This window comes from Balaenoptera acutorostrata, chromosome 12 (assembly GCF_949987535.1).
Source record: "Balaenoptera acutorostrata chromosome 12, mBalAcu1.1, whole genome shotgun sequence".
In the NCBI taxonomy this organism is placed as follows: domain Eukaryota; kingdom Metazoa; phylum Chordata; class Mammalia; order Artiodactyla; family Balaenopteridae; genus Balaenoptera; species Balaenoptera acutorostrata.
Genome location: NC_080075.1, coordinates 9787831 through 9802885, shown reverse-complemented (window position 1 = coordinate 9802885; position 15055 = coordinate 9787831). Strand labels below are relative to the sequence as shown.

The 15055-nt window shown below is 57.7% G+C and overlaps 2 protein-coding genes across 3 annotated transcripts; both read right to left on the bottom strand.

Annotated features, from left to right (window-relative positions):
- Positions 1 to 1927: 1927 nt before the first annotated feature.
- ANKRD23 (ankyrin repeat domain 23) lies at positions 1928 to 7272 on the bottom strand. Its single transcript, XM_057557735.1, is given in 7 exon segments — positions 1928 to 2115; positions 2231 to 2311; positions 2401 to 2499; positions 2748 to 2873; positions 4040 to 4168; positions 4362 to 5680; positions 7148 to 7272. Coding segments are annotated over 6 exon segments (636 nt in total). The 5' UTR covers positions 4467 to 5680; positions 7148 to 7272; the 3' UTR covers positions 1928 to 2019.
- Positions 7273 to 8004: 732 nt separating this feature from the next.
- ANKRD39 (ankyrin repeat domain 39) lies at positions 8005 to 13421 on the bottom strand. Of its 2 annotated transcripts, none has more exons than XM_057557737.1 (4): positions 13225 to 13411; positions 12067 to 12170; positions 11521 to 11724; positions 8005 to 9086 (listed from the first exon to the last, which is right to left on the bottom strand). In XM_057557737.1, exons 1-4 carry the CDS (start codon positions 13322 to 13324, stop codon positions 8943 to 8945), a joined length of 552 nt encoding a protein of 183 aa, XP_057413720.1. In that variant the 5' UTR covers positions 13325 to 13411; the 3' UTR covers positions 8005 to 8942. The 2 variants fall into 2 exon arrangements, with proteins under 2 accessions (XP_057413720.1, XP_057413719.1); XM_057557736.1 differs by lacking the exon at positions 8005 to 9086 and adding an exon at positions 9947 to 10616 and having other exon boundaries at positions 13225 to 13421.
- Positions 13422 to 15055: the final 1634 nt, after the last annotated feature.

Genomic DNA, 15055 nt, shown 5'->3' with positions numbered 1-15055 from the left:
TGCCCCTGGGGACCTGTCTTGCTGTCAGGCCGGCATGGTTATCAGGCTTGAGTTTCTGAGGAACTGGCCCCTCTCAGCCCAGAAAAAACAACCAGGCCGTGACGGATAATCAACAAGTTTTAATGAACAAAAAATACTGATATGTATAAAAAGGTATCTTTGTCAGTCACTTAAGTGTCCCCATTTCCTAGATGGGAAGTGTCTTGTCCATGGACTTGAACGCCTGTTTCTCCCATGGCCCCAGCGTCTGGGTGCGCGGGGCTCTGTCAGGACAGGGCAGGAGCTGCCCATGTGAGGGGAAGGCGTGTGGCCCCTGTTGGGAGCTCTTGTCAGCTTTTTCACAGAATAGAAATTGCCTTGTCCTTGGCCTGATAAGGCCACCAGTTAGACTAAAAATAACTGCTGCGAAACGGATATCAACCCAGGTTCCTTATGTGAGGGAGGCTAACCTTCATCTTGGAGCCCAACCCTCTGCCTGTGGTTCTCAGTTTAGGGCAGAGCTGTTCTCAGATTCACCTTCTGGCATGTAAGGACCCTGCCCGCCAGCAGTACAGCACAGGTCTGCACCAGTGCAGCGTGACTGGGAAAGGACAGTGAGAGGGGGAAGCTTTAGGGGAGCGTGTGGAGGTGGGGCCTCGGGCCACCCCCAGTCGGTGGAGGAGGGAAAGGAGCAGGTGAGTTCAGAGCCCTCCACGTCCTGCCTCCGAGGGTTAGGGTGAAGCAGCATGGCCGTGGCTGCAGGGGCCAGGTGAGAGCACGCACTCCAGTACCAGGGCCGGGGTGACGTCAGCGCCGGAGGCAGAGTAGGGTTACAGGCCACCGCCCCAGAAGTTGAGTGGGCCGCAAGCAATCCCCAGCACCCAGGCGCGTCCCCCTCCAAGGGGAGCCACCGGATGGATAGCCAACCAGAGAGCAGCGGGCAGGCCTGTCCAAAGCCTTCGACAGAGGGCACAGGGTTTCCCTAAAATAAACATTAGCTCCAGCTCGTCGGCCTTGGAGCTTCTGAGGCAAGCAGGCTGGGGCTGGTCTTCTGTGCAGGGCATGCTCAAAGCCATCCAGCAGCCCCCTCCAGACGGCCAGACCCGCCAGGCACAGAGGCCCCTGGAGAAACCTGTGCCCAAGGGCATCTGCTGCTGGCCATGCACCGAGTCACCACCTGGTGGCAGGAGGGCCCTGAGGGGGGGCAGAGCCTAGCCGCCTCCTGGACCGGGGACCAGTGGGCACCGAGGAGCCCTGGCACCGGCCCCAGGGAGCTCGAGGCGGTTCCCGTGCTGCTCCGTCCTCGGTCCCCACGCTCCTCCGCAGCCCCTCGTCTGGACCCACTTTGTTTCCTGCATCCGCCTGCCACCCCCGGGTCCTCTGTGTCAGCCCCCAGCTCGCGCCCCGGCGGGGACCAGCTCAGCCTGGGACGGGAAGCCAGGGAGGCTGCTCTGCCACCTGCCAGGCGTGGAGCCGCCCCTGGTCTGACAGGGCTGCCTGGAGGCGCGGAATCGGCCCTGAGCGGGGAGTCATGACCGAGGGAGGACCACGCGGGTGAGACGCGTGAGTGGCACGGGGCGGAGGTGACGGGATGGAATGGTGGCTGCGAGTGGCCCTGAGGATCGGCTGTTGGCGGCACCGGGTACGGGGGGTGCCCCAAGTGGGCCTGCAGTGCTTCCCGGATGCCCCACTGCCAGTCCTGGGCCAGCTACACTGGGGTCACTGAAGCCTGGGAACGAGGACGCCGGGTGAGTCCCTGCTCTCCTCCCCGGAGCTGCCCGCCCCGCTTGCTCGCCTGCACTCACTGCGGTCTCACGCCCAGCCCGGCCCCATAGAGCAGCAGCACCTCCATGGCTCTGTAGTGACCGGGCTGCACCGCCTCGTGTAGAGCCGTGTCCCCTTCCTGTCGAGAAGGGGACGTCGTCCTCCTCACCTCCGCTTCCCGGGGAGGGTCAGGTCAGCAGGTACTGTTGCTGAGCTCAGGCTGCCTTAGTCGTGGCTCCCGGGGTGGAGCCGCCCCAGCCCGGGACAGCCAGACGCCTACCTTGTCCTGTGCGTCAGCGCGGGCCCCGCAGGCGACGAGGCGCTCCAGGCAGTCGCGGTGCGCACGGCCACGTGCAGGGGCGTGCTCCAGATCTACGGGAGCGGTGAGGGTCAGTGTCACTCCAAGCTGGCAAGGCCGTGTCCCGACCCCAGGAAGAGCATCGGGCCACCCTGCAGCCTGTGCCCTCCCCTGGTCCCGGGCATTGACCTGGGCGCCCCGGTTAAGCAGCTGTTTGAGGATGTCCAGGTGCCCTCTGCGGCAGGCCCAGAACACAGGGGGCCCGTCCAGCTGCAAAACAAAAGCACCAGAGTAACCCTGACCTGCAGAGATGCCAGGCGGGGGGTCTGCCGTGGGGATGGCCCTTCCCTGGTTCTCACCAAGTCCCGAGCGTCCACGGTGGCACCCGCCTCCAGCAGCTTGTTCACGAGCTGGCTGTGACCCTTCGGACAGGCGCAGTGCCAGGCCGTGCGGTGGAGCTGGGGTGGTGCGGACGGGAGTTAGGTGCAGGGAGCACGGCCACCCCCGGAGGTCCCACCTGCGACCCTGTTCCCAGAGCTGGTGCCCTGAACAGAGCTGCTTACTCCCCCGTCGTGTGAAGGGCCTCTCCCTCCAGACTCAGGAGGCATCATGGGACTCGTGCCCCATAAAACAGAAAAGCCCTGCAGTTTCCTAGGCTCTGACTGGACCACGCTGAAGGCCGCACGCCTGCACCCACCCTCGCTACCTTGTCGTGGACATTGGGGTCCCCTCCGTCTGTCAGGTACTTGTCAGTCAGGGCCTCCTGGTTCTCAGCAGCTGCCTTCAGGAATGCCTCCAGGTCCACGGGCTACAGCTGGGCCAGGGGCTGCGGCTGGATAAGTTCAAGGACGAGACCAACTCACTCCCCACACTAGGCCTCTGGGACACACAGCCTCACCAGTCTAGCCAAGTGGTTCCAAAGAGCTGGCGGAGGACCAGCACACTGTTGGCTTACACAAATAATAGATTTAAACACTTGCCCCCAGGACTTCCCTGGTGGCGCAGTGGTTAAGAATCTGCCTGCCAATGCAGGGGACATGGGTTCGAGCCCTGGTCCAGGAAGATCCCCCATGCCATGGAGCAACTAAGCCCATGCGCCACAACTACTGAGCCTGTGCTCTAGAGCCCACGAGCCACAACTACTGAGCCCACGAGCCACAACTACTGAGCCTGCTCGCCTAGAGCCCGTGCTCCGCAACAAGAGAAGCCACCGCAATGAGAAGCCCGCACACGGCAATGAAGAGTAGCCCCCACTCACCACAACTAAAGAAAGCCTGCGCGCAGCAATGAAGACCTAACACAGCCAAAAATACATGAATTAATTAACAAACAACAACAACAAAAAAACTTGCCCCCAGAAGATTCTGACTGAATAGGTACGGGGCAGGGTTACGGACTGACTTGTGTTCCGCCCCCCAGCCCAGGTTCATATTGTTGAAGTCCTAACCCCAGTACCTCAGAACGTGACCTTATTTGGAAACGGTCATTGTAGCTGTAATCGGTTAAGATGCCGGCATACTAGAGTAGGGTGGGCCCCGGTCCAATACGAGTGGTGTCCTTATTGAGAGGGGACAGACCTTTGGACACAGGCACGCAGGCAGGGAGAAGGCCATGTGAGCTCAGATGCAGAGATCGGGGCGACGAGGCCACAAGCCAAGGAACACCACCAACCCCAGAAGCTGGGGAGAGGTGTGGACGGATCCGCCCCCAGAGCCTCAGAAGGAACCAACCCTGCCTGCCGACTCCTTGATCTTGGACTTCCAGCCTCTGAGACGACCATAAATAGCTGTTGTTTAAGCCCCCAGTTTGGGGTACTTGGTTCTGGCAGCAGCCATGGAAAACAACGCCGGGGGCGGAGGGCCCCCAGGTGCGGGCTGTGCAGCCGCAGCGGCAGTGTCAACTCCTCCTCAGGCCTCCCACGGGGATGGGGTGGGGGGGCTCCTGCTCAGGCACTCCAGCCCTGGTGTGGCACTCCCACGCACCAGCCTTCCCGCTCACCTTGACCTCAGGCTCGGGTGCCCTGGCGGGGACTCTGCGTTTCAGTCACTTTTCTCTCCGTCTTTGAACCAACGTTTCCAGGTCAGCCAGGCTCTCCAAGTTAGCTCTGGGACTGCTGAATTTTTCAAGCTGGGGCAGAAACAGGACCATGCCAGCCACTGGCTGCTGGCCACGGCAACCCTGGGGCAGCTCTTGGTTCTAACCCTCGTCTTCCCAGCTGCAGGAGAAGCGCCGCGCCCAGGCTGTCAGATCAGACCCCGAGCCCCAGGCTCGCAGCCCCCCCCGCTTCGCCTGCCCGTGCCCCCTGCCCCCCGCCACTCACTCTCCTCCTCTCCTCATCCAGTTCCTGCCTCTCCCGGGCCTCGGCCTCCAGGATCAGACACTCCATGTCCACGTCCCAATTCTTTCCTTTCGACGCTCTCTCCATTTACCTATAGGAACAGACAAAGATAAAGAACCACAAAAATTAGGAGGTGCCCTTATAGAACACAACTGTGCCAGACGGGAGTCCTGCCAGGAGCTGACGGACAGAGATCAGTGATCTGGATGTGGATCTGAGAGCTGGCCTGACCCCTCTCAAAGCTCCACGGCAGACCGAGCCCCGGCCGGCTCCCTGACCCCCGTGCTTGGCTTGTCGCTGGCTCTCACCACCTGCAGCATTGCCGGAGGCCCGGGGGCCGACTGCTGCTCACTCTGTCCTGTCAGCGGGAACCTGGCGGCGGGGGCCTGACGCCGCATCTATTTATGCTGCTGGGCTGCGTCCAGGTGAGCTCAGGGCTCCCTGGTGGGCTGTTGTCCTTACATTCCTACCCGATCACACCACACTGCCACCTGACCCCAAGCCCGGGGGACAGAGGAGGTGCCTCCCGGATAAAATTCTGAATTCCTACGTTCAAATTTTGGCTCTTCGTGAAGCTATGTTTCTTCATAATAAAATGGGGTAACACTAGCACTTACCTCTTGGAGCTATAAGGATGAAATGACTTACCGGGGCTGTGCTTAGGGCAGACCCCACCAAACAATGGTCCGTTCTTTTCTTCCTCCCCTGGCCCCCAGCCCCGTGATTCAGCGGCTGGGGAGCCCTGAGGAATAAGCACGTTGAGGGGAGAGAAAAGGCTGGAATGATACTGAGGGCAGAGGCTAGGGCTTCCCGCCACATAGAACTACATTCCATTCCCTTCTAAAGCAAACTCAGGCAGCCTAACACTTCCTGGGCCCTGCAACCCGCCTCCCAGCAGCGGCTGTCCTGGGCTGCGGCCGGCAGGGCCCTGGCCCGCAGGGGGGCTTGTGGGGCCAAGTGGCGCCCCGGGCCTCGCTACCCCCCGTGCCCCGCCCCTCACGACAGACATCCCGAAGTGTCACTGATGTGCCTGCTTCCCTCACTGCCCAGGGAGCTCGAGCGCCCTTCTCCTCGTCCCCAGCCGAGGCAGCCAGACCCTCCGGACCACTTCCCCGGCAAAGACCATCAACACAGTTGAGCTCAACCGACACCCAGCCACACCTGTGTCTTCCGGGGTCACCTGCCACTTCCCGTTCCTCTTTGGCCATCACACGCAAGGATTTTCTCGTCTACCACCGCCAGACGCCGTTCTCACTGTGTCTCTCTCTTGCTCCTTAACCCCTCACCACCTCACATGAGAACTAGGCAGACAGGCCAGAACAGAACTACAGGTTTCTACTCCTAAAACCTCCTCAGGCACCAGAAAGGAGCTGCCCGACCTCTGCATTCTGCTGAGACGGTCTGGGGGTGCCCAGACCACTGTCCGGCCTCCGCTCCAGGCCCTCACCAACTGCTGGATGCTGACCAAGTCCACGGTCCCCCCTGCTCCTCACGCCCCCAGTGAGAGGAGCCGAGCAGCTCAGCCCTTTTACAGGAGGGCTGTCGGGGGCCGGGGGCGCAGGGCAGAGGCTCGGGCCCCCGCCAGACAACTCCGTGGCTCCGTAACACCCACCAAAATACCGGTGTGGGCACACAGCCCACTGCGGGCAGGAGAAAGAGCTGTTCTGAGCGGAGCCAGTTGCATCCTCAGACACCCCCATCCTGCACCTGTGCCATCCCCCCCGCACCTACTCAGAAGTGATTCAACCAATAAACACACGTCCTGGGTGCTGGGCCACCAGCCCAGGTTCAGGGGGAAATAGCTCCCATTCTCCTAAGTGTAGATGCCCTCGAGAAAAAGAAGTGAGCCTCCACGTTGCTGTAGGTCTGGCTGCCTGAGACCCTGGGAGACCCAGCCCAACTGCCCTGGCAAAAGGAAGCCAGACTCCTAAAGAGGACCTCTAAAGGACAGGCACAAGAGGCCGACCTCTGCCTCAGGAAGCTTCCTGGCTGCCACAGGAGGAGATCAAGTGATTTCCCAACTCCCAGCCAGTTTCCAGGCCGCCCGGGCTGCTCCTGGTGGTGGTTTCCTTGCCCAGATACCCATCCTGCTCCCTCAGGTTTCCTTCCCCAGATACCCACCCTGCTCCCTCACCACTGTGACGGTCAAGGTCAACGATTAAGCTAGGCCACCATCAGGAGCCAAGCCCAGCCCGTCATCAGCCCCTCATGCCTCTTGAAGAGCCTCCCACGGCCGACACGCAGGTCCCCCCCCCCCCACCAGGGACCTGGTGGACCTGGGCACGGAGACGCCCTTCGCCAGGAAGGTGAGGTTCAGATCCGCTCCAGGCCCAAGTACGAACGCTAACCATTAATCCAGTTGCAAAGCAATCCGTCTGCAGCTACCAAAGCCAAACTTCCTAATTCTCCCTAAGACACCAAGCACATCTTCCACCCAGCTGTGCCTTGAATTCTGCCTTGACCTTTGAAGGGAAATCTGATTGCTAGTGTCTCTCCGATTCTGGAGTCTTATTCACTAGCTATCAGATTTCCTAGTGAATAAGACTTGGAGCAACATGAGCAGAGGTGACCAGGACAAGCCAGTGGGAGGGAGAACCATGGATCCAGGGCAGCCCGAGGCCCCACCCACAGCGGGCTTCTTGGTGACTGCTTCCCAGCTCTGAGACCCAGGGAGCCCAGAGCTTTGGAGAGAAACTCCATCCTTATGCTCCAGGGTGATTTTGTCAAAGGTGATTCTTGCCGGTGGTCCTGAGGAGGGAGACCGTTACCTGGAGGAGAGTGAGGGGGAACTGACAAGAACAAGCAGACTTCAGCTCTGGACTCCACTGCCGGCCACACAGAGACTCCTCTCCTCCAACGTCCGAGGGCGAGGGCACCGACAGGCTGCCTCAAGTTCTCAGCAGAAGACCTATCAGTATTCACATGAAACTAACTGGTATTGACTTAATACTGGTATAACTTATCAAAGAAAAAATTTACTTCTGGTAGAAAATCCAAACATAGCAAATCAAGCTCAGGACCCCCTTGGTTAAGCACTCTTGCCGTGGAGCCCGGGGAACCCATGGGTACAGTTTAACACACAGCCTCCCGAGGCTCCTCCTGTGTGTTGTGTGTACGCAGCTACATGCTTCTACATACTTCACGTAACCGCGACTCGGCACTCTTTCCACATTAGCATACGCTGCGCTCAAAGTGCCAGAACCGCACCGTCCCCCTGCTGCGAACACTTAGGTTATCTCTGCAATTTTTTTTTTTTTTTTTTTTTTACATTACACCCCATGCTCCAATCCACATTTTTGAAAATGCCTCTGTAAATAAACATCTTTGGGGACTTCCCTGGCGGTCCAGTGGTTAGGACTCAGCGCTTCCACTGCAGGGGGCATGGGTTCGATCCTTGGTCGGGGAACTAAGATCCCGCAAGCCGCTCGGTGAGGCCAAAAAAACCCCCCAAAAGCAAACATCTTTGTGCACACAGATGAATATTTCTCTAGGGACCTACAGAGAAATCAATGTATTGGCCCTGTTCACTTAAATTTTAATAGATACTGCCAAACTGCCGTCCACACCGGCGGTAACCAATTTCCATGAACAGATGAAAACACAGTTAAGACAAAGAACAGCATCAAAGAGAAAAGAAAAAATATATATATAATTATGTACATATATATATAACAAAGGATCAATATCCAGAATACATAAATAACTCCTATGAATCAAAAAAGAGAAAAATTTTGGATGGACAAAGGGTACGGACAGGAAGGTCACAGAAGACAGGCGTTCAACCTCACTAGCAATTAGCGATGCAACAAAACAGTAGCACTTTGTAGTCTATCAGACGGTTAAAACGAATGAAATTACTATAAACGCAAGTGTTGGTCAGGTTCTGGGGAGGTGGGCGCTCCCATACGCTGCCCGCACGGTGCCGGGCACCCTCCCCAGCACTCCCCAGATGTTCGCTCGTCTCACCCCCACGTGGACTCCGAGGCAGCCCCGCTGTGTCATTCCCACCTTAGAGATGAGGACGCAGGGGACTTCCCTGGCGGTCCCGTGGTTAAGACTGCGCTTGCACCGCATGGGGCACGGGTTTGATCCCTGGTCAGGGGAACTAAGATCCTGCATGCCGTGAGGCAAAAAAAAAAAATGAGGACGCAGGACAGATGGGTAAAGTGACTTGTACCAAGGTCACTCGGCTAGAAAGCAGCTGTTCATTTGTCACATATTCCACCGTTTCTTCTCATGCTTACATACTTTTGTATCTTCAGATTGGGGTCTTTTCTCGAAATTTATTTTTGTGCGTGGGATGAGGTAAGGATATAACTTTATTTTTTCCAAACGGATAGATGTTTCCACATGAACTAATTTAGAATACGGTCATCTGTCCAGGCTGGCGCACTGGCAGCCCCACCAAATTGCCGCCCCTGCTTCCCCAGTGGCCACAATGCGGCTCTTCCGGGGTCCTCCAGCCTCAGGATCCCACCCTGCGGCTCGGGCGCTGACCGCGGCGGGGGCTTGGAGGGCTAGTCCGTGTACCCCACACGCAGCCCGTGACAAGAGCGGGGAGACTCAGCTGGCCAGCAGGTCCCGCAGGTCGCTGTTGCAGGGCAGCAGGTCACAGGCGAGTCGTGCCTTCCGGTCCCGGACGGCCTTCAGGGCTGGGCTGTGTTGCAAGAGGAGGGAGCAAATGTCCACGTGACCCTTCTCGGCGGCCTGTGGGGAGAGAGGCCCGGATCAAAAGCCGTACCCCACTGGACCCTGTTCTTTTTTGCTCCACTTCTGGGGCCCTTTTGGTCCGAGAAAAGGTCTCGTGGAAATGGAGGCGCTGGCCGTCTGAGCCGGTTTCCTCTAACCCCTGCCAAACTGCAATGACGTGCTGCAGGGTGGTGGGGCACCCTGGTGCCACTTGGGCAGTCAGCTTGAGCTTTTCTTCCTTGTGTCCTTTGCTCAGCGGCCATGCTTCTTTGCCCAGGCCTGCACATTAAGAACGAGGACAGAACCTTGGATCTCTAAGCATCTTTACAAACATTCAGATTGTCTATAGCGTGCTGGGTGCCGTGGGCACAAGACACATCAGACACGGCCCCTGCCCTCTGGGAACTTTCAGATGAGCGGAGAGAAACAGGCCCAGTACCCAGCTTTCTCCTCGTCCCCTCGGAGATCAACGATCCCAACCTGGATGTCAATTTCTAACCTACATCCTCCAAAAAAGAACAGTGTTAAGTGATTTACATAGATTATCTTACTTAACTTTTACAATAACCATCAGAGGTAGGAAGTATCATTATTTCCACTTTATAGATGAAAAAACTGAGGCTTATAAAAGTTGAGTAACTCGCTCAAGGTCACAGAGCTAATGTGGCAGCATGGGGAATTCTAAGCCAGGTCTGTCTGACCTCAAAGTCCGAACTCTCAATAGCTATGTTATATCACTATATTCCCTACTCCTCCCAAGAGACAAATTAAAGGGCTACGAGGGCTCCTGAAAGGTATCAAAGTTAATATGAGTACCAAACACCATCTCAAATTTGAATCTAAATCTTTATTCAGCATAAATATTATCTTGATGAGTACAGACCTGGGATTCTCAATTTTACTGCTTCAATTCAGGCAATAGTGTGTTGTGAGCAGTTGTAAGATGAATTCCAAATAATTTTTGGCAAAAAAAAGTGCCAATGTTTGCAGAAGGAAGCAAGGGAGGGAGGCAAGCAGGCTGGAAGGAAGGGATGATTCATATTCCTCACACACATGCATTCCCCCAATTTCACGAGAATGCCGCCAAGTGCGGGTGACACCAGCTAGGTCCATCCACGGCAATGTCCTGCCTATCAACACCCATCATGTGAGCTGTGGCAGTGAAACACTCAAGCCAACACCAGTTTAGACCACTGAGAAACGAGCAACCTGCCTCTCTAATCAGCAAGGGTCTCAAAACAAAACAACCCCCAGCTGCTCACTTAGCACCTGAGCTCAGTGCTGAGACCACAGCAGGAAACAGGACCAATCCCAGCTGCCTCCAGTGAGATGGCGCTCACACAGGGAATTTCAAGGGGGAGAAGAGTCAGAAGTCAAGCACAGGATGCTTCCGGGCATCCAGATGCGTGAGCTGTCCTCCCCTGAGGAAATGGGAAGGCTCTCTGAGGGCGTGATGTAGAAGCTGCAATCCAGGAGGAAGGACAGACACAGGTCAGAGGGAAAAGGGTGATGTGAGGCATCCAGATAGGAAGAGATGTTGTCTATGGCCTGCAAGTGATAGAGAAGCAGGTTCAAGAAACTGAAGACGACTAGCGGGGCAAGGAGAAGCTGGCAGGTAGGCAGGGGCTGACCCCAGAGGGCCTGTAAACCAGCTTACGGCCTTGGTAAAAGCAAGCCTCCCAAGGACTCTAAGGCATGGCATGGTCAGAACTGCTTTTTAAATCATCACTCTGGGAGAAAATCAGTGGGGCTAAGAGAGGAACTGGTTTGCACACATAGGCCGTAAGTATGCATCAACTGCGTCTCAAAGATGCACAAGAAATCGGTAAAAGGGGATGCCTTAAGGGAGGTGACATGGAAGACTGAGGGACCAGGGGTCGGGGAGGAGGGAAACTTGTGTCCACGGTAGACATTCTGTACTCCTCAAACCGTTCACAGTGGGTAGGTGTTTCTAGTCAGAAAACATTTAATTAAATGATCACTCCGATCACAGTGTGGAAAGCAGGCTAGAGGGACAGGCAAGAGTGGGTGCAAGTTTCAGAAAACCACGTGGAAAAGTACTGAGGACACATCATTAAGGGGAAGAAAGAGAAAATGACGCCATACGTTTAGTTCTAATTTATGTGCGCAGGAGACACGCTGGAAAATTATACGTTAATCCTAAAGTGACGAGAGGTGAGCACTTGAGATTACAAATGATTTCAATTTTCTACTTTATGCTTTTCCGTTTTCCCCATGTTTTCTACAGTGAACACATTGTAACTTTCACTTTTTTATTTTTGACCACTCCTTGCGGGATCTTAGTTCCCCGACCAGGGACTGAACCTGGGCCCACGGCAGTGAAAGCGCCGAGTCCTAACCACTGGACAGTCAGGGAAGTCCCATGTTATAACTTTTCTAATGAGAGAAGACAAGTTCTTGCAACCTGTGAAACTTCTGAGAGGGGACCCACCTTGTGCAGACTGGTCATGCCGTCGTCGTCCACCAGCCTGGGATTGGAGCCGTGCGACAGCAGGAGCCGGGCGATGTCTGTGTGCCCACAGTAGCTGGCCCGGTGCAGAGCGGTGGCCCCCCCGTGGGTCTGGGCATCACACTTGGCCCCGCTCTCCAGCAGGAACTGGCACACGGCATAGTGCCCATTGCGGCTGGCGTAGTGCTGTGGGGAACAGAGCCGGGGTCAGGGGGCAGAACCCCGGCGGGGAGTGCCCCCTCCGGTACCTGGGTGACCAGGGTGAGCCTTCATTCCTAGCTTCAGTTTCCGCCACTGGAAAGTGGGGATAATAACCATTCCTACCTCGCAGAATCCTTATGAGAATGAAGTTAAATAACTAATGCAAAGCACTTATGCTAATTAAAAAAACCCCAGGTTCACGTGATGCTTAAACAGAAACCCCGCTGGGAGAGGAGGAAGGGTGGGAGAAGAGAAAATGCAAACATCATCCCGTCCCATCCCCACCCCCAGAGAGCAGGAACCCGATGAGGCTCATCCCCAACTCACCAGAGCCGTGTAGCCGGCGGAGTCCGGCTGGCTGGGGTCCGCTGCCTTCTGGATTAAATACTTCACTCGGCCCAGGTCTCCGTTCAGGGCTGCAGACCAGATTCCTGCAGAAGGACAACCCGAGCACTGAATAACGCTGAATGACTGGGGGCTTCCAGCGCTCCCTTTACGTCCTGATCTCTTGTTTTCTCATCTATAAAATGGAAATTCATGGGTTCAACAAACATTAACATGAGCACCTCCTTCCTCCGTGTCAAGGATTGTGCTAGGTGCTGGCGACATCGCTGTGAGCAAGACAGACAAGGGGCTTCTCTAACCAGGACAGGAGATCGGGCAGACACAGTCACCCCTCTTCCCACTGCAGACACACCAGTACTGGATAAAGTACTGTTTAAGATGTTTGACTATATAGTCACGGTCAAAAGGAAGAAAAGGACATTGCCAGGTACCAGCGCAAAGTGAAAACCACAGCCAAAATGGTGAACAGTCACCCCATCTGTGGAATCCCGAGAGTCCTCAGAACCGTCCCACAACTCAGGGGCTTTGGCTGGAACGCCTGAGCAGCGTCTGGAGCAAAGATCGGCAGTGTGCACGGTGAGAAACCAGACAGAGCCAGGCTCTGTGCACAAAGCCGGGGGTGGCGAGCGCAGCAGCAAGGACAGTCTGGGGCAAAAGAGTTAGCCCGCTGAGCCCACAGGTGGGGATGACATCGCCTGCCTCGAGGCCATCTCTGCCATATCTCACGCCTGCAGTGCCCGACACGCAGCCCCCCTGGTCTGAAGCTCCATCCCCTCGGGGTGGGTGCAATACCCTGGCCGCAGACTCTGCTGCCCAGGAGCAGACCCGGGAGCAGGACTGGGTGTCCCGGGGTCGCACCAGGTGAGGAGCCGGGCCCAGCCGCACCACTGGGGAAAGTTCCTGAAACCAAAGCCTGGTTCCCGATCTGCACGCGAGCCGGTGTTTCTAATGCCGAGCTCCCGCCGGGTCCCTGGCGGGCTCTCACTACGCGGGAGCAGTGAGCCCACCGCCCGCCAACGCTCCGACTAGGTCCCCGGGCTGCCTCCCCCTCGGGGCCCCGGTTCTCGGCCACCTCCTTTGCCCTGGGGGCCTGGGGACGCCGGAAGGCGCCGGGCCGGTAGGGCCGCGCGCCCGCCTCACCCCTCTCGAAGTCCATCTCGTCCAGCGTCTGCTGCACGCCGAGAGCCGCGCTGGGGCGGGAGCAGCAGGGGCCTTCGGCGCAAGGCCGCGGCACCGCCATGCCGCCCTCAGCGCCCTCCCAACCGCTGGCGGTGCGGCCGCGGGTAAAGTCACGGGCACGGGCGCTGGCGGGGCCTCGGCGCGCTGGGCGGGCGCAGCGCTGCCCACCCTCCCGGTCTGACCACTCGGCGTCCGCACGAGCCACGGGGCAGACCAATCAAGCGTCTGGGTCTGAGCCCGGGAGCCAATCGCGGCGGTGGGGTGGGACCTGGGGGGGGGGTGCCTGGCCGCGCCCGCCCGAAGCGGCCACGCGAGGGCGTCCCAGGCTAAGCGGAGGCTGGGGCGCGCCCGCTGGAACCCAGGGGGGCGGGGTTGGGTGGGTCGGGAGCATTTATGAGGCACCCTTTCAGGTTCTCTTCGTCCCACCGGGCTCCCCAGGGCAGGGGGTCGCCGGGAGCACCCTAAGGTCCTTTCCCCCCCTCTTTCCCCCACCACGCGGGCCCAGGAAGACGGGTCACCGCGGCGGCGCGGTGACCACTTGAAAGGCCGCGCGACACCCTCCCTCCTCTCGCCCCTCCTGCTCACTTCCTAAAACCCCGTGGGAGGCAGGTAGTCATGACCTATCCTGCCGCTGGGAGCACCTGCACGTAGGCCCGGGGGCAGGGAAAAGGGCCTGGAACCCTCAACCCCACAGTGGGCACCTAGTTTACCGAATCAACCTTCTTGTATCAAGACATTCTCTGGGCTGTGGGTTAGTGACCGTGCAGGAAGCGTAGCGTGCTCAAGTCAGCAGATGCAAGCCCTCTCTTACAGCAGGACGCCCCACAGCAGCCTGTTCCAGCAACAGCAGGCACCCCCAGACTGGTCAAGGGTACAGAGGACTGGCTGCCTCTGTGTGTGGGCGTGAATTATAGAACCCAGGCGGGGCCCTGTTTTTCTTACAAGTATCTGGGCCCTGCATGGCTCCTTCCATAGGACAGGGGCTTGGTGCCCACCGGGTGGCAATGGGGAAAGTTCCCCATGGCATGTAGCTGAAGCATTCAAGGCTAACAGTCCTGGAGGGTAAAGGCTGGAAGTCATCTTTCCTCCCCTAAGCTGGTTGGGAGCCCCATCCTCACACGAGCCAGCCCACACCACCTTAAGCTGCTTCTAGGAAGTTCCCCTCCTCGGCCCCCTCACTCCCATTTCCCCTTCCCAGGGTTCTGGGAAGCCAGGCCCCTCCCACCCTCCTGCTTCTACTCCCCATGCCCTGACTTCTCCCTTTGGCCAGAAGCCAAGGCTGGCTCTCAAGAGGCTGTGGCCCTGGTCTGGCTCCCAGCCCGAGCCACCACTGTGGGAAAACATTGGCGCCTGGACTGTCTCCCCTCCAGAGAGGGGCACAGGCAGGAGGGGGACCACTGAAGGGGCGGCTGCCCCAGGACTGAGGGGGGGGGCAGTCCAGCCCCACTCAACCCACAGGGAGTCTCCCTCTTGGCACCCAGAAGGTTTGGGCCCAAATGTCTTATCTCCGTGACAGGAACAGTTTCATTTTCTCCATTTTATTTGTCAATATAAAAATACTCAAATATTTACAACAAATAAATACGCGGGGACACAATAAGTTACACTGTGAGAAGCCCTCCTCCTGGGGCTGGGAGAGGATATGCCGTTTCCACAGCATGCCCGCCCGCCCTCTCCTTCCCTCCCCCTCCCGCTCCCCCCACACCACCTTTCCCAGCCCTGCCAGGGAGGACAAGTATAAAATACCACTGAATCCCAGGGCCAAGCGGGAGGCCCCTCCCACACTTCCCCC

Bases quoted from the DNA above. Each gene is read 5' to 3' on its own strand.
- ANKRD39 (XM_057557736.1), bottom strand. From the start codon at position 13,324: ATGGCGGTGCCGCGGCCTTGCGCCGAAGGCCCCTGCTGCTCCCGCCCC. The intron at 12,171-13,224 runs GTGAGGCGGGCG...GTCCTTCTGCAG, and splicing joins CGAGATGGACTTCGAGAGGG to GAATCTGGTCTGCAGCCCTG. The intron at 10,617-11,520 runs GTGGGTCCCCTC...TATCACTTGCAG, and splicing joins GCATGACCAGTCTGCACAAG to GCCATAGACAACATCTCTTC.